Source organism: Caretta caretta, chromosome 9 (genome assembly GCF_965140235.1).
Source record: "Caretta caretta isolate rCarCar2 chromosome 9, rCarCar1.hap1, whole genome shotgun sequence".
Classification (NCBI taxonomy): Eukaryota; Metazoa; Chordata; order Testudines; family Cheloniidae; genus Caretta; species Caretta caretta.
The window spans coordinates 45,148,336-45,175,636 of NC_134214.1; the positions used below are offsets into that span (position 1 = coordinate 45,148,336).

The 27,301-nt window shown below is 43.6% G+C and overlaps 1 protein-coding gene across 6 annotated transcripts in view; it reads left to right on the forward strand.

The window, feature by feature from the left end:
* The window catches only part of AMER3 (APC membrane recruitment protein 3), a 74,918-nt gene that overhangs the window by 9,507 nt on the left and 38,110 nt on the right, over positions 1-27,301 (forward strand). For 5 of the 6 annotated variants that reach the window (XR_012669908.1, XR_007358444.2, XR_012669909.1 and 2 more), the window contains one exon: positions 108-3,184. Coding sequence is in view for 3 of the 6 variants with exons in the window: in XM_075132242.1 (XP_074988343.1) it covers positions 129-3,167 (3,039 nt within the window). In the remaining 3 variants the exon portion in view is untranslated. The remainder of the gene's footprint in view (positions 1-107; positions 3,185-27,301) is intronic. The other variant, XM_075132243.1, reaches the window with a different exon arrangement.

Here is a 27,301-nt window from a genome sequence, read left to right on the forward strand (position 1 = left end):
GTTCTAGTTGTTTGGGAAACATACCTCAAATCCATACGAGTCCTTTGTTAGTTGAAAGCACACTGCTAGCCAGATTTTAAGATTTCATTCTGCTGTTTCCTCTACAGAAACAAATGTGATGAAGCAGCATGGAGCTAAGGAGAGGAAAGACCTTCATAAAATCGAGTTTGCAGCCGACTTCTGAGAAAGCGCCATTGGTGGACGTGATTCCTACAGACAAGGATGATCTAGGAAAAGACAAAAGTGTAGCAGTCGAGGGGAGCAAAAGTGATGTGGTCCTACCGGCAAGATTGGCCACACACAAAAATGACCGATTTTCTAATACAACAGCAAGGAGCGGGGCTAGTGAAAACATCTTAGCACCATCTGGGTCTTCCTACAAACTGGTAAAAAAAAGTAAAACCCATGACTGTGTGATAGGGGTAGACAAAACAGAACGATGCAGCCACAGTGATAAAGCTTACAAGGAGGGCTTTTCAGCTCCAGAAAGAAGTAAAGGGCGACTCGTCAACAGCAGCAGCTTTTCCGGGGTGGGGAGTACCCTGAATTCTAGTGGTAAGAAAGAGTCCATGTTCAGCCCAAGCCAGTCCACTTGCAGCAGTCAGCAGATGATAGATTACAGAAACTTTGTGCCACAGATGCCTTTTGTACCAGCTGTAGCAAAAAGCATTCCCAGGAAGAGGATTTCCCTTAAGAGATCTACAAAAGGGCTCCGGGATATATTTCACATGAAAAAAAACAAACCAGAGAGCCTAACACTGCTAGTTGAGAAGGGCAAGAGGCTGCCTTCTCCAGCGTGGAAGAGTGAGCTGTCAGGCAGGCTTGGGAAGTATCTTTTCAAACCCAGAGAAACCTTTGCAGCTGACTGTTTGGCACAAGACCTCTCTGACAGCGAAATGCAGTCTGATTCCTCCTATGACTACTGCAATGCTCTGTGTGAAGATGTCGCTTCTCTGAAGAGCTTTGACTCTCTCACTGGATGTGGGGAAATCTTTGCAGATGAGAGCTCTGCTCATTTGGAGCTGGAGAGCAGCAAAGAAGTGCTGGTGAGGCGATCCAAGCACAAAGAGAGCCCTGCCCTGGGGTCTTTTCAAGGGGGGGTTGAACAGCTGGCATCCCCTGCCCAAAATGAAGCAGCTGACTTTGTGAAATTTTGGGACAACATCAACAAGTCGGTGCGATTACATCAGAGCGCGTTATTTGATAGGAAGTTGTTGAAGATACCCAGTCCTGATTTGGAAAAGACTAAACATGAAGCTGCTGCTTCAGTGACTGACCTGCTGGTGTCACCTGATAAAGATCCTCACAGTTCCAAAGAAAGCTCCATAGATACAGGGACACCAAAAAGTGACCACCAAGAATCCACCTCCACCAGCGATGAAGGATACTATGATTCATTCTCTCCCGGGCAGGATGATGAAATGAAGGAGGCTCAGACTCCTGGGGTTCCAGGTAGATTTCCAAGAGACAGTTACAGTGGTGATGCCCTTTATGAACTATTCTATGATCCTAATGAAGCCAAAATAAGCCCAGTCCTAGACGATGAGCTGTGTATGTCAGAAAGCATTTCAGAACAGGCCATTGAAATCCCTTTGTCAATTTACAGCTTTCACGTGGGAGCGGAGGAGAATATGGCTTCACAGCCAGCTGTTGACATCATTAGCCAAGGGTTTCTTCACAGCACATGGAAAGGTAAGGAATGCTTGTTAAAGCTCTGTGATACTGAACTTTCACTGACCATGGGGATAATAAACTGGCTGCGAAAAAACCCAGGGTTGGTTTCCCCCACAGACCCGATTAGGAGTCCCGAATCACAGCTGGAAAAAAGTGGTGATCCATTGGTCTCCTGTAGTCCCAGTCCATGCCGGAGTGAGCACATAGCAGCTGAGGAGGAAAAACAAACCAAGGGAGAAACTGATATTTCTAATCCAAATTCTTCTTTGGCTGATAACAATGACATGTCCCAGACGTGTTTAGGGGGCGTGGCTGAAAAAGACCAAAAGGAAGTTTCTTGGCCTCATACAGCTAATGGGCATTCTCAGGTAAGGGAGGAAAACTGCCCTGAGGACTCGTGTACTGAATCTGGGCTTCAGGAAGCCAACAGCACATCAGGTAATGTGCCAAGATCACAAGCTATTGGAGACACTGTAGGGACCGGTTTGTCTGAAAAAGAGAAGATGCCAGTTTCAGGAGAATGCAAGGAACCTGGAGATAAAGCCCCATTAATGGGTGACCTGAGCATGGAGCCTGCTTGCCAGAGCTCTCAAAATCCTTCGCTAAATGATAGCCAGGAAGTGGAATCCTGTTATTCTTATATGACTGCAGCAACTTCCCCAGTAGATTCCCTAGAGACAGCAGTTGGCAATAAAACAATATATCATTCTTTGTCTATTTCCTGCGACAAGCCAATGCAGCCTCTTACTCTGAGACACTTTCAAAACTACATCAGCCCCACACAAAGGGAAAGTGACACTACTATAGTGCAGCTTCTGGAACGTTGTGTCACTCAAGTTGCATCCTTAAAAATCAGCTATGAAAACAAACATCTGGAAGACAAATGCATCGGGAATGAAATGAACAACATAATTTGTAAGATGTCTCAATACAAAAACAAAATATTGTTGCAAAATGAATGCAACTGTATCACCCAGAGTTTAGAATATCCTGGTCTCCCTCACACAAACCAAGATAATTATGAGGCAAGCCTCAAAGCCAGTAATCCATATCAGTTGAAACAAAATAAGGAACTAATTTGCTCTAAAGATCAGAAACACAGAACAAATATCCTAGATCATATGAGTCAGGTCACCGGGAATAAGATAAATTTTGAATATGCCCATCTAAATAATCAAGCCCTCTCTTACATAAAAGACTTCAGACTTGAACCCAGTCCAAGTGACTCTAACAGTATGACACCCCTTACTAGGCCAACATTTTTACCTCTCTTCAACTCCGTTTGCTCGGCTGTACCCAGTGATTTTTCCCAAACCTGCACAAACAGTTCACTGGACAAACCATTGCAAAGTAATGAATCTAAGCAGTGCAGCACAATCTCATGCAGTTACACAGAGGGATACTACCAAGGTCTATTTGAAGGGGCCACTCTTCCTAGTACCCCAGAGGTGACAACCACAGAAAGAGCAGGGACTGGCAAGAACCATCAATGACACACCACTGTAACAAGGTAAGTTCTTGCAGAGAAGATTGAAATAAAATGTGAAAATATGACGTGTTAGCCATTCCCTTTAAACAGAATTAAAGCCCATTACACCTGGTTCTACTGAGTACTTTGTGCTCCTCGCAGTTTGACCAGGTTCTTAACATCTACTTTATAGAGATAGTCAAAATAAGGAAAAAGAGTTAAAATTGCACAAACTCCCAAAGCTGAGGGCCATATATTGCCTTACCTAAGAGTCAAGTTCATGGACATGAATTAGAGCTCCATGCAAAGGTGAAGGAGAAACTGGGTCTGATTCTTCATTCAGTTAAACCACATTCACTCTCATGTAACTCCATCAAAATCAATAGTGCCTAATTGTAGAGCATTATTCTACACATGTACATTGGGTTGTTAAAACAGTGTAATATATGGTACTAGTGAGTAGTTCACAGGGATTGTTGCACATATTTACCTAGCAATTTTCCAGAAGGTACGGAAAATTCAGGAACATTCCTGATCACAACTGCAGAAACTGACATATCTGATACTGGATGTCAAAACATGGCGGCCATATAGTAAGTGTACAGAAAACTGCATTCATCGCATAATGCTAGATTTTACAAAAGTTCCCTCCAATATTGACAATACAGCTTTATTTGCAGATTCCCCTCCACTACAGAGCATTACTACAAGAAGTTAAAGTAGTCTGGATATCTTGCTTGCACATGGAACATTAATTGCATTTTCTGAGTTCTAACATTTTTAACTCTAATGTCCTTGAAAAGTAACATGGCCTCAAACCACAGATTATTTATCATGTTGAGAACAGCAGGGCTTAGGGGTCAGATGAGAAAGGGGCCCCATTGCGGTAGGTGCTGTACCAACAGGAGAAACTGTCCCTGTCTCGAAGAACTTACAGTGTCCAGCAACCTGAACTCCTCAGCAATGACAATTTGAGAGTTTATTCCTTATTTTTTTAAATAACCATAAAATGGGACTGGGGAGGGAAAGAAGTTTTGGAGAGGGATTGCCTTCTTCAGGTCTGTAAAGGGGGACCTCACTAAATGTGCACCTCTTAAGATCCTTAGGAGGGAACCTTCTTCTACGGATCCAAGGAGGTGTGCGTCGGAGCAGGCTCTGCCTGGCACTGACCTTCTGAAGAGCTTTGTGATGCTTGTTGGGACTGCACAATTTATGCCTTGTAATACCCCTTTACAAGGTTTTATGCTTGGGGGGTCTCCTGGGAGCCTTCAGAGCTTGTGCAGTGTGTGCAAGAGGGCTGCAGAGAGAAGAAAGGGTCAGGGGAAGGAGCAAAGGAGAAGCTCAGTGCTTCAGAAGAAGGAACTGAAGAACCCTAGCACTTCTTTGGCTTCTGCAGCAGGCAAGGGTTCTGTAGCTCACAGCAGCAGGAGTCCCCTCTGCTTAACCCCAGGTGGTTTGTCAAGTAGAGAAGGCAAGAAAGGGAGAGTGCTCTTCCATGTATGAGTCCTAGGCTTGTAGAGTTCCTGCCCCTCCCAACCCTTTGGAAGCTCAGTCGCACCTTGCTACCCTTTTGACAAGCATCCCAACAGTAGCCAGAGGGTAGCACATTTTGAAAGCTCTCAGAAAAGAAAAGGGCCAAAGACTTCCTCCCCTCCCCCATACAGTAAAAACCTAGGTCTCCAGCAGTCATTTGATGTACTCTGCGACTATAATTGCTAGTTAATAACTTCTGAAATATACTTTATTTTACAAAATTTTGGTGATGGGCACTAGATCTTAATCAAGTAAGGTAAGGTGCTTTCTAACTCCTGCTGCTTTACATTTTTTTTTGTCAAATGGATTTAGAAAAAGGTGGTTGTGGTACTTTTTTGAGCAGCTCTATTTTCGGAGTGCCATAATTCAGGAAATCCCTTTCTCCAATGATTTTTACATTTTGTAGAAAATTTTTACCTCAGGCCCAGGGCTAAAACTGCTGATTTTGAGGCCAATGTGACTGTGGATTCTGAAGGGGGGCCAAAATCAGTTATGTAAAGCATCCTAACTATGGACCTACCATCGTCACTCCAATAACCAAAAAGAAAAAAATAATCTTGTATCGATTGGCCCAGCTCATCATCAGCGAAGTGTTCTGCTCTCTGCTATTGTACTTGTAATGACAACCCAAGATGGCTTCTTTTTCCACTATAGTTCCCATAATTTCAGTTTGCACCTAGCCATGAAAGAAAGAACAGATTGTAGCTCTTGGAACTAGCTGCTGCTGTGAGATTCATAATTAAAAATTCATAATAAAAAAAGGAAGGATTAGCAGTCAGAGTTGCAACAGATAAATCCCCAATGCTGGCCATATCTGCCTAGCATTAGATCAGTGGATCAATATTTACGTTTGCTTGCTGTTTCTACTTTATAGTTGAAATTCACTCGTAAGGCTCTGCTATGCAGATCCATTAGTTCTCAAGCTTGGACAGTTTGAAGAAATTCTATTTCTGATGCAGGAAACAATCACTGTCTGCTAGAAAGGGAGGGCAGAATTGTAGCTGATGTAACTGTCAGAAGTGGTAATATACTATATTGAAACACGATATGAGATATACTGCAAGTAGACATTACTGGTCTCAGGGCATTTTCTACTGCATCATATCAAATGGCAGCTGCTATATGCCACCACTTGTCAGTGTGGATACTTGCAGCATTAGGGATATAATAGAGTTCATATGCCATAGCCCATGCCCCAAAGAGGTGGTAATATTTGCTCTTTGCAAAAGGGATATGCTAGTTTGTGACAGAAGATTTGTCTAACAAACGAATAGCATACACATTTAACCAATTTAAAATGTAGATGGAATTTGCATATTTGTGGGTTGTGTGATCAAACACATAATTTCAGAGAATCATTTTGCTACAGCCTCCTTCATGGTTATTACACTCTTACTGAAAATGAATTTACAATAATTTACAATTATTAAAATGGTATTTAGCATGGATGTTAGAAATAACGGTGGTGGTAGCTATTAACTGTGTATCATGGAGTTTTCCTTTCTGGACTCATCTTCCCTGGTTGTTCTAGATCCCACATTAACAGATGGCTTGTGGGTTCATTTTGGATTTTAATATTTTGGAAGATGACTGAAGATCTCTACCATATTGATGAAGGTGGGAGTGGGAGAAGGGCAGAAAATAAATGCTACAGAGAAATACAACAATAAGAAAATACGCCTGCTCTGGGCAGGACTGCTTAAACCTAGAGAGTTTACGCATGACAAAAGCTCTAAGGCTGCGATAATCTCACTATTCGAAAATGTCATGCTTGGGAAAGGCACTGCAATGACAGTCCTAGAGATTGAAGTCCTTCGTATAGCCACCGAACAAACGCTGCACTGGCAGCATCAGTGCAGGCTTCCTACCGATAATCTTCCACCCTGACCTGCATGCAACCTTCATGCATCCACCAGGCATGGAGATGTTCAAACCTGGTGATAATGGTACTTGAGATCTTCAGCTACATGCACCCCACCTGCACATGTTCCAGTTTCCCCAATGACGAATGACCCTTTGCTCCTCCCTCTCTCCAAACTGGCACATGCTTTCTCCTCAGCCAGGTGAGACCAAATACACTGCTAGCTCTCTTCCTGAATTCTCTACCAACACAGGACCTCCCTGTACCAGCAGCTCTCCTTCTCACCCTCACCTCCCAGCCACTGAAGCCTGATGACTTTGGCAATGAGCATGACAACTGGGAGAAACCGCTCCAGAGCCTCTTCATTCTCCCCCTCAATTCATGGTGTGAATTTGCAAATCCCATTTGTAAGTTACACATCAGTGGAACACGACCAGTAATTCCTAGCACAATAGGTCTGCACCTAAAGCAGGAAGGGAGTGGTTTAACATCCTTGTTTTGAGATGTAGAACATGGGTGTGCACCAGTGGAAGTTACAAGTAAGAAATAGTCGGCAAGAGATTGACAAAAGTATTAAACAGTTTATGGGTCAGTGAATAGACACAACCTTACATGGCACTCTAAATTTGGGTTCTGAGGGGTCATGAGAGCAGGCAGGTTCCAGACATTTGGGCCTTCCTCTGAGAACACCCTGGCACTGAAGGTTCTGAAGCAGCAATCCCTCAGTTTGAACAGGAGGAGCTGCTGGGATGGCATTCTCCTGGAGGGGAGTTGTCAGGGTTCCCTCCCCACACTGAACTCTGAGGTACAGATGTGGGGACCAGCATAAAAGACCCCCTAAGCTTATTTCTACCAGCTTCCCCAAGGCACAAATCCTTTCCTTGTCCTTGGACGGTACTGCTGCCACCACCAAGTGATTTAGCCAAAGATTCAGGAAAAGGGCCACTTGGAGTCCCTGTTTCCCCAAAATATTCCCCCAAGTCCCTTCACCCTCTTTCCTGGGGAGGCTTGAGAAGAATATACTAACCAATAGATTAACAAAGCAAGCACAGACCAAACCCTCGGGCTTTTAGGACACTAAAAATCTATCCGGTTCTTAAAAGAAGAACTTTATTATCAAGAAAAAAGTAAAAGAATCACATCTGCAAAATCAGGATGGAAGGTAACTTTACAGGGTAATAAAAATTTAAAACACAGAGGACTCCCCTCTGGACTCAACTTCACAGTTACAAAAACCAGGAATAAAACTACCTCTTAGCATAGGGAAAATTCACAAGCTAAAACAAAAGATAATCTAACGCATTTCCTTGCCTTTACTTACAATTTCTGTAAATTGAGATGTATCATTTCAGGTATCTCTTTAGGAGCTGGTTTACCTGCTTGGTCTCTCTGTGTGTCCTGAGAGGAAACAAAAAGAGAGCACAAGCAAAACTTTCCCTTCTCCCCAGATTTGAAAGCATCTTCTTTCCCTATTGGTCCTTCTGGTCAGGTGCCAACTAGGTTAATTGAACTGATTAACCCCTTACAGGTAAGTGATTCTGTATCTCTGTCCAGGAGGAATTTTCGGTTACTGTATACATAAAGGTTGTTACCCTTCCCTTTATATTTATGACAGGAGACCACACCCCAGGAATTGACAGCAAGAGCAGATTATGCCACCATGACTGGACACAAGTAGAGAGAGGTCAGCTCTCAGATTACTGGGCCCACATTTCTTTTGGGATTCATAGATGTTAACATATATTTGGAACTGCCCTCTTAAGTGAAGAGGTAGATAGGGCAGAGTACCAAGCACTTGTAAGTGCTCATAATAGCTCATCTCATTCAAATGCTAAGCCCTTGCATCATATATCGGCTGATACGTTTGGGTGCCTTTCAAGGATATCATAGAGTACATTACAATAATCTAGTTTTAGGATTAGAAAGGAAGAGATGATTGCAACAAAGTCCATATCAAAGAGGAATGGCCATGCATCTTGGCCAAGTATATATATATAAATAAATAAAATAAAAGACGACGGTCCAGCGCAAGCCATAGCGGTCATCTAGCAAGCAAGAAGAAGCAATGGGTATAATATGACCCAGATACAGCAAAGTGATATTGTAAAGGTCAGATATACATCTCCAATAGAAGGCATATTCATGGCTAACTCTAGTGTTTTCCCTTACCGATCATCTTCACTTCCAACCTCTCTACCTTAAACTAGGCAGTTGGCTCCCCTGAACACACCCTTGTATCCTTAAGGCACAGGAAAAGCAGAGATGCAATATTTGGGTTTGACAGAGAGGAGATGTAGATTTGAGTCTCACCTAGATATTGGCAACACGGTGGGCTAAAATATACCATTATAATCCCTAGTGGCTGTAGCTACATATTTAACTAGGTGGAAAGAAAAAGATGGAACCCTGAGGAAATGCACCTGAGAGCCCTTGAGCAGGGAAAGAGTGTAGTTACACCTTCAAAGGCCTTCCCCTCCACTTCCATATGATTCCACAGCTGAGTAAACTGAATCTTGTGGACAACAGCAGTATCCAACACGACTGAGAGATCTCACAAAATCAGTATGGCTATGTTAGCCATGTCCTTTACCAGTAGAGACGGGGAGAATGAATGCTAGAGATGAGCCCTACTCAAAGAGAATGCCATGGCAGCAATAGCTCCCTGCTTGAAATGACAATTCTTTTGCTTGAGAGCCCTCATTGATGGTAGCATAGAACAGGGAAACAGGTGATCTAAAATAATGGATCTGTGCTCCAATATTGGCAAGAAGAATGTGCATTTCAACAGAAATGCCTCCTTTTCTGAGGCTTTTGGATTTATAAATTGAGCTACCCAAACCTGTTTGCATGCAAGAAGCAGATTCTAAAAATCTCATCTGACAGAATAAGACACACCCCACTCCTGAGACAAAACGTGTCATCATCAGGTACAAATTTACTGCTAGAGACATATGGTACCATGTAACAAGAGAAAATGGAGAGTAAGGTGATGGGCCACTGCCTTTACTAGTGCATTTGAATGTTAGTCACCATGTGCCCAGGCACTAGGGCTAGATGCTAAATTAAACAATTTTCTTCTTCATTAAACATTATGGCTTCCGGACTTGGCTCTGTATCACTCTACTGTCTGCATCTGACTTTTCCACGGATCTTTACTGTGTGTAAAATCAGAGCTTCGTCAGAAAGGGGAAGAGAAGGATTTCACCAGCGTATTTACCAGGAAAGATTTTTAGACATACAGTTCTCAACAAAGATGCTCTCTCTCAGAGGACAGATGCTCTATAACAGTGTTAAATTTGTTTCATTTTGAAGCAGAAGAGATTGATTTGCCATTCTGCCCATGACTGCAGTAGCAGGGTTTCCATGGTTACAGTCTGATAGAGATTCTTTTTCTCCCTGGCAGCCGTAGAGGGCTAAATTATGATCTCAGCTGCACCAGTAAAAATCTGAAGGCACTGGAATTACTCCAGATTTGCACTGACAGCAGAATTTAGCTTCTAGTGTTCTGCAGCCCTGTAATCAGGATTTTCACTGGCGGGGAACCAGGTTCTGTATTCAGCAGGTGTGGCTAAGGCACAGCGCAAGCACAGCAAACGACTGTGTGTTACAAATGAGAAGTGCAGATGAGCCAAAACCCAAAATATAAAAACACATCAACTGCCTGTTCAATGGCTTAGCAGACCCTCCTGCCAGTTAACTGCAAAAATTCAGGTCTGGTTTTGGCTACCCAAATGAATTACCTCATAATATCTGCCTTGGATTGGACCAAATATTGTTTCATGGGAAAAAGAAGGGAGGGGAGTGTTCTTCACACTACAGCAATTATTTTTAATACTGATGAAACATAGGAAGGCACAGAGGAAAAAAAAATCAATGTCAGTATCGAATCTATTGAGCAGACATTTTAACCAATACCAGTATATAAGAGGATTGAACAGAGCAGCTGGCTCGTAGAGAGAGTAGAGCAGAAGGACTGGCTGAGGCATATTCTGTAGCTGTTTGATTTTGTAGTGACCAGCCAGCTAGTAGCAAACAAAGGAATTTTGTTGTTTTTTTCTTGGGAGGGCAGGCAAGGAGGAGAGTTTTCAGTCTCTCTTTTAGAGTAACAGCCGTGTTGGTCAGTTTCTCTGTATTCATCTGTAAAGTCCCTACCCCGCCTCTATTTTTAAGTTCCTTTTAAAAGCCCACTTCCATTGTGCTCTCTATATAAATTTTTGTTGATTTGTACCAAACTTTCCATTTGGAGGTACTCCCCTTTCCTGACCTTTGTCTGCTTGTCTGTGCGGTCATCCTTAGACTGTGCGCTCCTCGTGGCAGGGGCTTACGTTTCAACATAACTGCACCTGTATTTTCCTGCAGTCCTCCCTTGAAGACACCCACCTAAGGTTTCTGGCTCCCAGCCATCACCACTTCTGGGCAGAGACCTGCATCTTTCGCTCTCCTGACCGGGTTTTTTTTTTTTAAGGCTCCACAACTCTCTGCCTTACGTTATGGTATCCCCAGCAAGCCCTTCTGCCTTAAGGCTAGCACCTATGCTTTGCTTTCTCTCGGAGGGCAGTGAACAGTTGCAAGTGACCATACAGCTCTATCTAAGCAAGCTCCTTTATTCTTAAGGAAAAAAAAAACAGAAAACATGTTAATAACCAATTACAGTTCCTATACACATACTAAAAGCTTAGCAGGAGTCACCCATCAGTCTTATGGGGTCCTAGTAGGCCAAAAATCTTTCTAAGGGTTATCCGTTTGTTGGATCAGAGAGAAGGCCCCAAGTCAGTTTAAACACAAACTTTTTATATCAAAAGCCCTTTCTTTGTCTGTTGGTTGCTGGAAAAAACAATCAGAACCAGTATATGCAAGCCTTCCCAGGGAGAGGTACATCCCTGGAGAAGTTTATTATTTAAGCGCTTCACCTTAATCACCCCCTACTGTTTTTAATTCCTGGAGGAGCTGTGGCAACCTTCCCTCTCTCCCCCTACGAGTTACACATAATCCCTGGCTCACAGTGGTACATAGGCATTCATACACTTAACACAAAATGGTCTTCATAGATATTTCATGGGGTTGTAATGTGTGTGACGGGCCACACCTTGTTGTGTATTTGGCATAGAAGAGGCACAGATGTACGCTGTTCAGTGCGGATACCAGATTAGCGATTAGCAGAAAGCTAATGCAAAACAATACAGAATACCTCACAAATTAATTAGATTGGTGGTGGTGTTTCAGAGAGATCACTTGCACAACAGTGCTAGGTGACATTGGAGAATGCTGTTTTCACATTTTTCTTGCGTGGCAGGGGGAACCCACCAAGCCCCCATAAAGATAACATTTTAAATAAAACCAAAACCCCTAGGCCTGCTTCAAAGGTTTAGTACTGCTCACTGAGAAGCCTCCTCTATTCACTGTTCCTCCCCACCCCTGAGGGTCTCACTACCCTGCAATTGAAGCTTGGATAAGCATACCGGTGCTATCTTTTCCTGGGCCAGCATGGCTAAAAATAGCAGCGTAGTTGCAGCAGTGCAGGCTTCGGCGTGGGCTGTAGAAGCAGGACATAGACCCTGGTATGTAGTTGTGTTCCTGAACCCTGTGCTGCCGCATCAATACTGCTAATTTTAGCCATGCGAGCCCAAGTACATCTACCCGAGCTGCAATCACGCCTCAGATCTCAGTATAGATCTACTTTGAATCACTATTCTAGTCTCTGCTGGTTTTCTTTAGCCGAGTTTGAGGGTCTCCTGATGCAATTTGGGGAGCACAAGTTTTGTCACGACATTCCTCATTTTCATTGTTTGGTTATTTCCTTTAAAAGCAGGTCACCTCCGGTTGAGAGCTAGAAAAAGGGGAGATCGTGTGGGAGTAGACAACATAGCAAAAGTAGTACTTCTGTCTGCAATGGGAAAGTTTTGCTAGCAGGTAGCAGAATACTTCAGTGGGTAACTTTCTTCCTGAACATGTAGCTATTTTATTCTAGAAGTTTCAGGAACACGTAAGTCAGGATGTATCTGAAATGGTAGGTATCATAACTAGAGCGATGAGGCATTGTTGTAATCATGAGTCAGTGATGGCCAGTTGTAGCACAGGAAGCATGCATAATTAACTGTACTTAAAAAGAAAAGGAGGACTTGTGGCACCTTAGAGACTAACCAATTTATTTGAGCATAAGCTTTCATTTCTCATGAAAGTTCATGCTCAAATAAATTGGTTAGTCTCTAAGGTGCCACAAGTCCTCCTTTTCTTTTTGCGAATACAGACTAACACGGCTGTTACTCTGATAACTGTACTTAGTGTTCCTATCTAAAGGGAGCACCCAAAGTTGAGCACGATTCTCCATCACCTTTATTAAGAAACAATTCTAGTCAATCCCTTTAGCGGTCGCTTAAGAAAGGTTTCAGTGTGTATATATAGCTATGACTTGACAAGGCTCTCTCTACGCTGTTCCAAATCAAGGCATGTGTGTCTCATTTAGTAACATCTGTGGCTGTGGAAGCAGGTTCTAAGTCCTTTATCTTATACCAGCGCTTGGACTCTGATGCTGACGGTACGGGGAGTGGATAGTGCGTGACTGGAGAGTCCCTTTACTGCATGAGGCATTAAAGCATGGTTCCTCTGTCCCTCTGTGAGCTCTCTGGATGAGGGTTAAAAAGGTCATGGCAATGTTACTGAATGTGACAGGAGACAGTGGTGGCTGTTGCCTAAATTAAATAGTGGGTCTGCAGGTAACAAAGGGCCTTTTCCCCATAACCTCTTCCCCTCTCTTGAAGGCTGATTGATATTTTCAAAGGAAAAACTGGGACATTATGATGGGGTGTCACAGGGAATCATTTTGGGGGCATATGGGAGATGTGGGAAGGAAGAGGCTTCCACTTTTTCCTTCCTATTTCCCCATTCAAAATAAAAAACAAACAAAAACAAAAACAAACACTGGGACATTTTACAATCAAGGACAAGGTATGAGGAAACAGTATTTATCCCTCTGTCACCTCTTCACTGATCTCTTAGCCTCAACCTTTCCCCCTTCCCCACATCTGGCTCTAACCCTCCCATCTCCTCCATGCCCACCAGTTCTCCTGCTCTCATTAACCAACTGTGCTCAGCTCTCCCATCTCACAAGGTCAGTTCCCTCCTATCCAACCCCCACCTGCTCAGAAGCCCCCCTCCTCCATACCTATCCCCTCAAGGCTGAGAAAACCAGCTTGGAAAACACCCCCTCAGCCCTGGACCATCTCCCAGAAAACCCTCCAGGACTCTGACAAATCATCCCGGGGCTCAGAAGCCTTCCCTCTCCTACCTAACACCCACCACCACCAGGCTCAGAAGGCCTCTCCATCCCCAATTCCTACTCATTTCTGAGCCTGAAGTTGCACAGGCAGCAGGGAAGGATTGTTTTGCACAGGGTGGGAAATGCATAAAACTAAACTGTACAATTGCTACAACAGGCCAGCTGTAATAGATGCATGGTTCTTTTCTTAAATTATTTATTACTACTACTACACTAGAGATATGTGCTGACTTTGTGGAATCCCACCCTGTAGCAAACTGCAAATGATTGTGCATGAAATGAAAATGCAGAGGTCTGCGCACCAGGAGAATACAGCTAGCCCTGCACACTAACTACAGTGCTGTAGCCACAAAAGCCAACCAAGTTCAGACAATTAAACCCTACAAGGCAACAACAAAACCAAACTTAGCACTGTGTTCTCAGTTCACATTTGCACAGGGGTAGATGACTATACAAGGTGCAAGGCAGTGGAGAATCAGACCCCAAGATTCAGCAAGACTAAGGGTTATTTTTCCTCCATTGCTGTGTATTGAATGTGTCATGGGCACGTTTCTCTCCTTATTAGAAACAAACAAAGGTGGCCTCTGGACTACACTGTTCAGGAGATCAGATGATAAAAGGACCTAAGTTCTTTAAAGAGTAGCTATAATATAAGGCACTTACACAGCAAATTATTCTTGAACGGTTAACTAATGAATTAACATGAACAGTTTGTTACTTGCTTATGTTTGCAATATAGTTGGTTAAAAAACAGGAACATTTTTCATGAAAACTGAACATAATGAAACTTTTCCTTGACATTTCAAAACCTGGAAATTTTTCACAGCTCTAGTTTGCAGTAAATTTTAGTTTTCCATAGCACTTCAGCTCGTTTGTACTCTCTGATCGAAAGGAAACCCATCAATAATTTTCCCAACATCGCTTAATGCAAATGTCAGGCATCAATTCAAATTTTCATGCCTTTCAGACGTGTTCTTTTTTCAGAAAGATTTGTGCTAGTGAATATTTGCTCATAGGAATGCTCACGGATATAAAGCAATTTATTTTTGCATATTTACAGTACTTTTCTTGCAATATTTCCCAGCTCTAATCATTAACAAAAAGTGTAAGGCATAGGCTTATTTAATACTGCAGCCTGATCCTGCTCTCATCGAGCTCAATGGCAAAACAAACTATTATTGACTTCACTGGAAACAGGGTAGAGTACCGTTTATAATTGCAGACATTCACTGTAAATAATACAGCAAGAAACTGCACAAGAAATTGTCACAACTGCAACTTTGAAAGAGATGTTTTGTATTTTGCATTCTCATCTATGCTTTTAAAGAAATATTCTCTGGGTGGTGGTGAACTCTGCTTGCTGATGCTGCACCTTGGAACTGAGAAATGCTGGCACATCATCTTATGTTTTGTTTTCTGTAAACACCAAAAGAAGCCCTTTTGTGGCAGAAAATAGAAAACAATTCAGGAAAATAGGAGCTGCTGTTCAGTCCATTACTATTGAATACAGGATGCTGCAGTTCACAGCACTCAGACAGATTTCCTTTCCTTTCCCATTCTTTCTTGCTTTGAATGTACAATGAAGTTGGTTTTTGCTCTGAAAGCATTAAGCAGACTGTTGCTATAGCAACCAACTCCCTGAAACCCTTATTATAAAAAGGATGGTAGTCTAACAGACCACAAAAATAGGTCTTAAGAAAAACAAGACTTACAGCTTCCTGGCTAATATTTTTAAACTTTAAAAATAATTTTTATCTGAACCAGGCAAGGTTGTTTAAGTTATTTGGCAGCAGAGATTTTTGTATTGAGAAGTATTTCACTCAGTAGCTCAGGTGATAAAAATATACAACAACCCACCATAACTGTATTTGCCAAGAAATAGCAGGGACGTCATTTAAGATTTCTGCTTGATTTTTACCAAGTCTTGATCAATAAAGGGATAGTGCTTGAATCATCTGATAATCTCAAAAGTGCTCTTGGAATATCATCAGTAAAATCTCAGGACACTAAATCAGTCTTCCATTGACTAATTTAACAATATTTCTAGCTTCTTTCAGAATTCAAAAGCTGCTTCATTTTCAGTTCATGTGAAAACACTGATGGCCCAATTTTCTGTTGGGGAAAGGAATTATAATATGAAGATGATTCCCCCGTCCCGCCCCACAGTGTTTATTAAAATGGATGCCAGCTAGACTCTAGGGCAGGAGTGTCACAAGTGAAACACCAGTTAGGAGCAGATTAATCTAAATCTTTATTTAAAAAAAATAAAAAAAGAGTGCAGATCCAGGGCTATGCAATATCGCAATATTAAACTTTCACATTTGTACCAGCAAATCCTTGCAAGCTCTCATTTTCACCTGACATAGCCCTGGATCTGCACTCAATATTTTTTTTAAATAAAGATTTAGACTAATCTGCTCCTAACTGGTGTTTCACTTGTGACACTCCTGCCCTAGAGTCTAGGGGCAATCTGGGTGCGGGCAGCTCAGTGGGGGATCTAGATGCACAGGGGCTTGTTGAGGGGTTCTGGGTGCAATGGTAATGAATTCTGCAGGGGGGTCCAGGTGAAGGTGGTTGGGGCTCAGCGGGGGGGTCTGAGTGTGTGGCAGAAAAGAGCTCAGCAGGGGAGTCTGGGTGTGTGTGGGGGCTCACTGGGGCGGGGATCCAGATGCTGGGGGAGTGGGACTCAGTGGAGTTGGGATCCAGGCGGAGCTGGTTGGGGCTCAATAGGGTGGGGATCTGGGTGTGGGTGGCTCATCGGGGTGGTCCAGGTGCAGGGGGAGTGGAGCTCGTTGGGGTGGTTCTGTGTGCGGCGGGATCTGGATGCAGAGAGGTTGGACGGATGGGGGAGCAATTCCTTGTACAGTGATCCCTCCCTCTGCAGCTGAGGAGCGATGGGTGCAGGAAGTACAGGGTTGGGGAAGGGAGTTTGTAGAGCTTCCTAAAGCTGGGGGAGAAACCTTGGGGTACGTCTGACCTGGCCCCAGATACTGTGCAGGGGAAGAGGAAGTTCTGTTCTCCCCAGCCTAGCCAGGACTAGCAGCTGAGCCTGGTACAGGTTAGGAGCCCCCAGCCATGTCTTCCCCAGTCCTGCCCCCACCCCACAGTGATTTACCTCTCAGCTGGCTGCCCTGGGCACCCGAAACATACTGCTGGGGAGGGTCTCATGACCGCTTTTGTGGCTTCCCTTTGCTTCCCCATCAGACAGTCATTGGGGGACATAAATTCTTCACATATTCAGTGGTGCAGAATCCACCCAGAAGTATTCTATTACCCCTTGTTACTGAGATCCCCTTCAGAATGCCTCTCCCCCTTTGGTGCTCATGTCTCTTCCTCTAGTCACTCATTAGGGAAAATATATTTCTATAGGGCCAAATCTTGCAGTCTATTTTCAGCCAAACACCAATTGAAGCCAACAGGGATTTTGACCGATTAAAACTCTGCAGGATATTGAATTTCTTTCCTCATAAAACCAACCCCACCAGCTTCCCTCTTTCATATTGCTCCTTTATGAATTCTTTCCAATTTGTTATCTTTCTGATACAGAAGCACACAGCACAGTATTCAGTAATCTATGTTAGACTGAGCTGTGCTGTATCGAGTTGTACTATCCTCTCTCTGGTCCTACAGTGAAGGATTCTTTGTTGTTGTGAAATAGCATGTAAACTAAAATCATAGAATATCAGTGTTGGAAGGGACCTCTGGAGGTCATCTAGTCCAACCCCCTGCCCAGAGCAGAACCAATCCCCAACTAAATCATCCCAGTCAGGGCTTTCTCAAGCCTGACCTTAAAAACTTCTAAGGAAGGGGATTCCACCACCTCCCTAGGTAATGCATTCCAGTGTTTCACCACCCTCCTAGTAAAAAAAAGTTTTCCCTAATATCCAACCTAAATCTCCCCCACTGCAACTTGAGACCATTACTCCTTGTCCTGTCATCTGCTATCACTGAGAATAGTCTAGATCCATCCTCTTTGGATCCACCTTTCAGGTAGTTAAAAGCAGCTATCAAATCCCCCCTCATTCTTCTCTTCTGTAGACTAAACAATCCCCGTTCCCTCAGCCTCTCCTCATAAGTCATGTGTTCCAGACCCCTAATCATTTTTGTTGCCCTTCGCTGGACTCTCTCCAATTTCTCCACATCCTCCTTGTAGTGTGGGGCCCAAAACTGGATATAGTACTCTCGATGAGGCCTCACCAATGTTGAATAGAGGGGAATGATCATGTCCCTCGATCTGCTGGCAATGCCCCTACTTATACACCCCAAAATGCCATTGGCCTTCTTGGCAACAAGGGCACACTGCTGACTCATATCCAGCTTCTCGTCCACTCTCACCCTACGTCCTTCTCTGCAGAACTGCTGCCGAACCATTCGGTCCCTAGTCTGTAGCGGTGCATTAGATTCTTCCGTCCTAAGTGCAGGACTCTGCACTTGTCCTTGTTGACCCTCATCAGATTTCTTTTGGACCAATCCTCCAATTTGTCTAGGTCCCACTGTATCCTATCCCTACCCTCCAGCGTATCAGCCACTCCTCCCAGTTTAGTGTCATCCGCAAACTTGCTGAGGGTGCAATCCACACCATCCTCCAGATAATTAATGAAGATATTGAACAAAACCGGCCCCAGGACCGACCCTTGGGGCACTCCACTAGATACCAGCTGCCAACTAGACATGGAGCCATTGATCACTACCCGTTGAGCCCGACAATCTAGCAGCTTTCTACCCACCTTGTAGTGCATCCATCCAGCCCATACTTCTTTAACTTGCTGACAAGAATAGTGTGGGAAACCATGTCAAAAGCTTTGCTAAAGTCAACGAATAACATGTCCGCTTTCCCTTCATCCACAGAACCAGTTATCTCATCATAGAAGGCAATTAGATTAGTCAGGCATGACTTTCCCTTGGTGAATCCATGCTGACTGTTCCTGATCACTTTCCTCTTGTCTAAGTGCTTCAGAATTGATTCCTTGAGGACATGCTCCATGATTTTTCCGGGGACTGAGGTGAGGCTGACTGGCCTGTAGTTCTCAGGATCCTCCTCCTTCCCTTTTTTAAAGATTGGCACTACACTAGCCTTTTTCCAGTCTTCCGGGACTTCCCCTGATCATCATGAGTTTTGAAAGATAATGGCCAATGGCTCTGCAATCACATCCGCCAATTCCTTTAGCACTCTCAGATGCAATGCATCCGGCCCCATGGACTTGTGCACGTCCAGCTTTACTAAATAGTCCCGAACCACTTCCTTCTTCACAGAGGGCTGGCCACCTCCTCCCCATGCTGTGCTGCCCAGTGCAGTAGTCTGGGAGCTGACCTTGTTCGTGAAGACAGAGACAAAAAAAAGCATTGAGTACATTAGCTTTTTCCACATCCATCCCAAGAGAGGTGCTACATTCCCTTACGTTACTAAAAGAAGTTCTCTCTGTCTGTATCGGATATCAAATGCTTTATTGGGCTAACCCCACACAGCAGATAGTGTGCAGTGATATTTTGGCAATGCTTCAGGTAGACAGCTGAGTAGCCAACATGCCCGTACTATCAAAGTGAAAGTGCTTTGGCAAAAGACTCAGGGCCTGTTTCTCCATTCCCTCAGACTAGTGATATGCCATGTGACTGCCATGAGGGAGTGGAGAATCAGGCCCTGGGTATGACAATACATAAATCAGCTAGGCAGAGTGTAGACCATAATTATGATTTTTGACTTAGCAATGGATGAAGACAATGACTTCTTTTTATCTAGGCTAAAAACATTTTATATTTACCAATCAAGTATTTCACCTCTATTTTATGCACTGAAGTTTAAAGAACTATCCTAAAAAGGTACAGCGAGTCTCTTGAAGGACTGCGCTAAAGAGTCAGACACTAATGACTGGCAGCGAAGAAAAGGCTTAATAATAGATGAGGACCCAGAGAGGGACAAGGGGACTAACCCCAGCACCACTTGGCTGTTCTTTGCTTGTACTCTGAAGCAAGCAGGGTGACCATGAGCATGACACTGAGAGCTATGCACAATCTCCACGTACGTGATGCATCCTTTGGCTTGGGCAGGACAAAAGTTTTATCTCTAGTCAATAAAGAAGCCAATAGTCAAGTTCCAACACAAAGCATGGTCACACTTCCTGCTGCCAGCTATAAATACCTCAACATCTCCTCACTTTTACAGGTGCAATTAAAATATAATGCAGATTGGAGTAAATTTAAAGGGACACCCAACTGTATAATACTTTAAAAAGTAACTTTACCTACAAGTGCCTGGGAAGCTCAAAACTGAAATCTGTTCAAATCAGTTGCAGTGAATCAGTTTTGCACGTTTTAAAATTAATATTTCTAAAAACAGAAGCAGCTTCGATGCACACACCCTGGCACTTCCTGCTTCGTCGGCATTAGCATGATGGTACCATTTGCAGAACAAAATTTGCAATCATATGTGCTCTCGAGGGCCAAATCCTGTTTCCCTGCACATAGCCCATTTGTTCTGGGTAAGGGTAGGGGATTGCCTCAGAGATTTTGGGAAAGAGAATCCTCCCCAATCTTCAGAGCAACAGCCTCTGTGCTCTCCCAAGGCGCAGGTTTCAGTCAGTGAATCCATGTAGCTGCAGACCCCCTGGCACTTCCACACCTTTCACCTGACCCACTGTCACTTCTTTTTAGCACTGTGGTAGCAAGCTGCCACAGAGTGCTGCTACCTAGAGCGTGCAGGATGTGCATAGTCCCCTTCTTGCCCTTTCCTTGGCCTACTCCGCCACTCCCCAGCTGTTCTATTTCTTTGTGGTTCCTGCATGCCCACACAATGGAGGGAGCACAGGATTTGGCCCTAAAATAAGTCTTGCATTCAACTGAGCTGATAGGTCTTTGGAGCTAGTATTATTAATAAATGTACTGTTTGTTGTTGTGATTTATAATGGGATGTGTCGTGTATAAAGAGAATAAGCTCTCCATGTATCCTCCAATTAGTTTGGAAGCATTTTCTGGTTCTTTGCCTGGGAGGTTTCAGACAACAGGAGCATTGTTAGGAATGAATTGCTACTCCTTAATGTTCAGTTACAAGCATTACTGGCTGAGTAAATTACTACTGACCTTCATCATCTTAGTTTCTTTTTAAAGATTCATGAAACCTTTGAAAAATTCAATTGAAAAAAGGTGTCTGAAAGTCTGACAGAGAATGTATCAGAAGAGTGAGTGAGTAAGTAAAATGGACAAGCTGACTTGCAATACCATACTATTATGGTATTACCATTTAGAGTAAGGGGGCAGTACCCTACCTGGCATGTGCATACCTCTAAGATCGGCTCCACAACTGTTCTGCTAAAGGCTAGTTCAGCAAAAATAGGCTTTTTGCAACCATTCCCAGTCCTCAAGGCCTGTCCGTTAGGATGCTGTGCCAGGTTTCCTTCCTTATGGGCATGTAGTCGCCAATTGTCTGTCGCACATACAGTCCGGGAACACTGATTTATGTCTGTGCTGCTGAGAAACTGGCTGGCTCTCACCCTGCTCTGCTTCTAATTTAATCAGGCCCAGGACTGGCCATGAGGCGAACTGAGGTGACTGCCTCAGATGCCAGACTCTGTGTGTGTGTGTGTGTGTGTGCGCGCGCGCGCGCGCCCCATTAGGACCCAGAAATTTGTGTCTGCTGCTGGTGCAGATGTATTCTCTCTGCTCTAGATGCACAGAGATGGTGGAGTGCTGTGCTGGAGGAAGGAGGGCACAAGAGACAACAGGAAGGCAGGTGAAAAGATGAGAGGGAATAACAGAAAGCAGCAGGAGCCTCTTATGTACCTCTCTAGCACCCCCAGGAGCCTGGACTCATTAACACCAGCTTCTCAGGGAGCTTCCTGTTTCCTGCTGCTTCCCTGAACCCACTTGAGGGGAACAGGCAGTCAACTGAAGTAGTAGGAGCCAGTTAGGCCCTTAAGATGCTGATATCTTCCCTCATTCAGGCCCTGCTACCAGCCTGCTAATCTGTCCCCTTCAACTGAGCGTTAGTGTTGAGAGCCACTATAGCTGGCACAGAACAGCAGTCATGAGGGAAAGAAGAAAACGCCCCTCTGGGGCAGCATTCAGAAGAATGAAAGAAAGCAAAAGAAGCTTTTCTATCTAAGCAGGAAGGAGCTCTCCCGAGATACACAGACACAAACGTTCACGGTGAGCTTTCTGGCCCCAGTGAGGATGTGAGTGGTGAGGAGATGCCCGATCTTCCAGTTAGTCAGAGTGTAGGTGACCTGGCAGCTACTGCAACATCCATATCTCCATCTCAAATGGATGTAACCATGCACATTCCTGAAGAAAAGTGTAGATCAGAGAAGAGTGTGGTGGAGGCGCAAGAAACAGCTGCTGCATTTAGTTCCTTAAGTTGAGATGATCCAGGACGGTGGACCCACTTGAGCAGTAGCCTGAGAGACTTCCTTGTACTGCATGGGCCACAGCAAGTAAAAAACTTCATGTTCCCCAAAGACAATGAAAATAGAAGTTTCCATCCAGCACATTGCTGACGTGAAATCCTCAAGGGTGACAAAGTGGAGAGGCCATGGCTTATGTACTCAAAAACCCAGAATGCTGCATCCTGTTTTTGTTGCAAGCTCTTCCAGTCTAATGTTCCAGCCACATTGGATTCTACAGGAACAAAAGGACTGGAAAAATCTGGCTAGAAATCTGGCATGCCATGAGAAGGCAGCAAATCACCGGAGAGCATTCCATATGTGGAAAGAGCTTGAGATGAGACTAAGGTTCAAGGCCCCCATAGATGATCAGCATCAAGAGAAGATTGCATCAGAGTCTCTTTACCTGCAAAATGTTCTGAAAAGGCTCATGGTCATTGTGAGAATATTTGCTACCCAAAACCTAGCACTGCGTGGCACTTCAGATCAGCTGTATGTGCCAAACAATGGAAACTTCCTTAAAATTTTGGAGCGGATGGCTGAGTTTGATGCTGTACTCCAGGAGCATCTAAGAAGAGTCACCACCCAAGAAATGTACACACACCACTACCTTGGAAAAACAATTCAAAATGAGATCATAGAGTTACTGGCAACAGAAGTCAAGCAGAAGATTGTGGCAGATCTGAAGTCAGCAAGATATTACTCTGTTATTCTGGACTGCACACTTGACATCAGCCATACTGAACAAATGACTTTAATAGTGCATTTTGTAACAACAACAGAACCTAGTGAAAATGTCCCTGCAATGGTGACTGTCAGAGCATTTTCTAGAATTTATTGACATTGATGATACTACAGGAGCTGGTATGGCAAACGTGCTTCTTAAAAAGCTGAAAGATACGGGAGTTGCAATAGCTGACACGAGAGGTCAGGACTACGATAACAGTGCCAACATGAGAGGTAAGAACAGAGGAGTGCAGACACGGATCCGAGTTAAACCCTCGAGCTTTTTTTGTCCCATGCAGTTCTCATTCATTGAACTTGGTGGTCAGTGATCAAGGCCACTCTACAGGTTTTGCCGCCCCAAGCAGTGACCAAAACAAAAAAAAAAAACTGCCACCATGGACAGCAAAGGGAAGAAGCTGCTGCTGAATTGCTGCTGCTGGACAAACTGCCGCCCCTTTCTACCTGCCGCCCCAAGCACCTGCTTGGAACGCTGGTGCCTGGAGCTGGCCCCGTCAGTGATGCAGCATCAGCTTCTAGTGAGGCAGCTGAATTTTTTAATTTAATTCAAAGCATCTATGTATTTTTCTCTGCATCAACTCTTCAATGGCAAATTTTGAAGAAACATCTGGGAACATCCTCTCTGACACTGAAACCACAGAGCCACATGATGGGAAAGTCAACTGCAGGCGATAAAGCCTATCCAACACCAAATTGGGAAGATAGATGATGTCATAGTTGCCATTATGGAGGATAATGCTGTGACAGGAACTGTTCATGGGAGGAAAGCGGCAAAGGGAAATGGAATCACCAGAAACGTACATAACTTCACATTGCTGTGTGGCTTAGTGTTGTGGCATGACATACTGTTTGAAATAAATGTTGTAAGCAAGAGACTCCAAGGTGTTGACCTTGATATATCTGGAGCAATGGAACAACTGGACAAAGTCATAATACAGTCTTACTGGTCAGATGAGAGATGTGAAAACATTCTGAAGAGTGCACAGAAGTTGGCAGAGGAACTTCACACTGAAGCTATTTTCCCACCCATTCAAGAATACAAGTGTCACCGAAGATGATGACATTTTGACTACGAGGCACGGGATAATCCCATAAGAGACCCCAAACAACAATTCAAAGTTGAATTCTTTAACCAGGTGCTAGATTGTGCAATACAGTGAGTTGAACGTTTCATGCAGCTCAAGGAACACAGCAGTATATTTGGGATGTTGTATGATATTCCAAAACTCCTCACTATACCTGAGGAAGCCCTACACCAGCAATGCAGGGCACTACAGACAGTGTTGACACATGATGACATGCACGATATGGATGCAAATGATTTAGGTGAACCGAAAGCCCTTTTAAGATATATTCCAGAACAGCCTTTGGAATTGATCCTGCTGAAATGTAAGTGCACAAATAAGATGACCACGCTTTCCAAATGCTTTTGTTGCTCTGCGCATACTTCTAACACTTCCTGTAACAGTTGCCAGTGGAGAACGCAGCTTCTCCAAGCTGAATAAAAACACATCTACACTCCACAATGACACAGGAGAGGCTGGTTGGCCTTGCAACCATCTCAATAGAGTAAGAGCTAGCCCAGACTGTGGACATTCAGCAGGAAGCAGTTCAAATCTTTGCAACCAAGAAGGCACAGAAAGCATCACTTTGATTATTCAAACAGATAAAAATGCCGGTGTTTACTATGCAGACAAGAAAAGTTACATTTACTGTTTAGGCGTTTGAAAGTTAAGTGTTAATTAAAATTTTTGAGGCATTTTAAGTTGTTCTCCTTTATTGGGGTAGGTAGCAGAGCAGTTCCATGAGAGGAGAAGAACAGGAAGAAGGCAGAACTGAGACCTTTCAACATTTGGGCCCAAGCGAGGGGGCATCATTTGAGCTTCCCAGCTCAGGTGCCAAAATGTTGTGGGCCGGCCCTCATCAGGCCATCCACAAATAGGTGGCATCTGAAACAATGTAATAAAGATGTTTCCAACATACATCCTTGCCCACATTGTACATTCTTGACATGGCAAATACTTGCTTCCACAGTAGAATATACCTTGGCAGTCAACAGGACAAACCATTTATTTTTTTAACACAGGAGTCAAAAGAATAATTTTTTTGGTTGGAAATTCAAATATATGAGCAAGAACAGAGAAATTTGTATTTATTTGCCTAATAATTATACTTCACAGTTATATCTCCATTCATCCAAGGATTTCAAATAAGTTTTTAAACATTAATAATCTTCACAGCCAGAAAGTAGTTATGTAATGTCATCCCCAGGAAATTGGAAAGTCAGGCCCTTAGTGTTTGAGCTGGCCACCCCAGAACTGGAGGCACCAAACATTCATGGGCGTTTTAAAATTTAGGCCTACGTTCCTTGCTGACGAGGAGACAGCAAGTCAGTAGCAGAACCAGGAATAGAACCCAAAATTTCTGACTCCTGCTTCCACATTCTAACCAGTCAACAATAATCCATGAAAATATATTAGGTGAAAATTACAACTGGCATAATCCACTGCAACTCCATTGAAACCAATGGAGTTACATATTGGATTGTGCCAGTGGTAACACTGGCCCTTTATTTTTGGTTAAGATGCTTAGGATAAGCTACTTAAATTAGAGTTCAGATTCTCCATATTGAAGTAGAGAATGTTGCTGGATCACGTGGCCTGCTCATATCTCATAGGTTAAAGGACCAACTAACAATACAGAACTTTCACCTAAATGTTAGTGAACTCCCACACATGACCACACTTCCAAGGAAGCTTTTCTGAGCATGCAAGATATGAACATCTCACTTTACCATAAAACTAAGACCTTAAAGTCAATTGTGAAACACAATTAGAACACAGGCAAGAAGTCAAATCGCAGAAGAGGCTCCAGAGATGGCAATTACAGGCTGCTAAGCCTAACTCCAATACCAGGAAAACTGGCTGAAACAAACACACACACACAGCCCCACCAGAATTATCAGATATGTAGATGAATGTGATATGTTCAGGAAAAGTCAATACAACTTTTGTAAAGGGAAATTGTGCCTCACCACTCTATTTGAATTCTAGAGGGGGGCAAACAAACATGTAGACGAGTGTGATCCATTGATATAGTATACTTGGACTTTCAGAAAGCTTTTGACAAGGTCCCTCACCAAAAGCTCTCAAGCAAAGTAAGCTGTCATGGGCAGGTCCTCTCATGGATCAATAACTAATTAAAAGATAGGAAAAAAGGGTAGGAATAAATGGTCAGTTTTCAGAATGGAGAGAGGTCCATAGTGGCGTTCCCCAGAGGTCTGTACTAAGGCCATGTCCTATTCAACATATTCATAAATGATCTGGAAAAAGGGGTAAACAGTGAGGTGGCAAAATTTGCAGAGGATACAAAACTACTCAAAAAGAAAAGGAGTACTTGTGGCACCTTAGAGACTAACCAATTTATTTGAGCATGAGCTTTCGTGAGCTACAGCTCACTTCATCAGATGTATACCGTGGAAACTGCAGCAGACTTTATATACACACAGAGAATATGAAACAATACCTCCTCCCACCCCACTGTCCTGCTGGTAATAGCTTATCTAAAGTGATCAACAGGTGGGCCATTTCCAGCACAAATCCAGGTTTTCTCACCCTCCACCCCCCCACACAAATTCACTCTCCTGCTGGTGCTAGCCCATCCAAAGTGACAACTCTTTACATAATCAAGTCGGGCTATTTCCTGCATAGATCCAGGTTTTCTCACATCCCCCCCCACCCCCATACACACACAAACTCACTCTCCTGCTGGTAATAGCTCATCTAAACTGACCACTCTCCAAGTTTAAATCCAAGTTAAACCAGAACATCTGGGGGGGGGGGTAGGAAAAAACAAGAGGAAACAGGCTACCTTGCATAATGACTTAGCCACTCCCAGTCTCTATTTAAGCCTAAATTAATAGTATCCAATTTGCAAATGAATTCCAATTCAGCAGTTTCTCGCTGGAGTCTGGATTTTAAGTTTTTTTGTTTTAAGATAGCGACCTTCATGTCTGTGATTGCGTGACCAGAGAGATTGAAGTGTTCTCCGACTGGTTTATGAATGTTATAATTCTTGACATCTGATTTGTGTCCATTTATTCTTTTACGTAGAGACTGTCCAGTTTGACCAACGTACATGGCAGAGGGGCATTGCTGGCACATGATGGCATATATCACATTGGTGGATGTGCAGGTGAACGAGCCTCTGATAGTGTGGCTGATGTGATTAGGCCCTGTGATGGTGTCCCCTGAATAGATATGTGGGCACAATTGGCAACGGGCTTTGTTGCAAGGATAAGTTCCTGGGTTAGTGGTTCTGTTGTGTGGTATGTGGTTGTTGGTGAGTATTTGCTTCAGGTTGCGGGGCTGTCT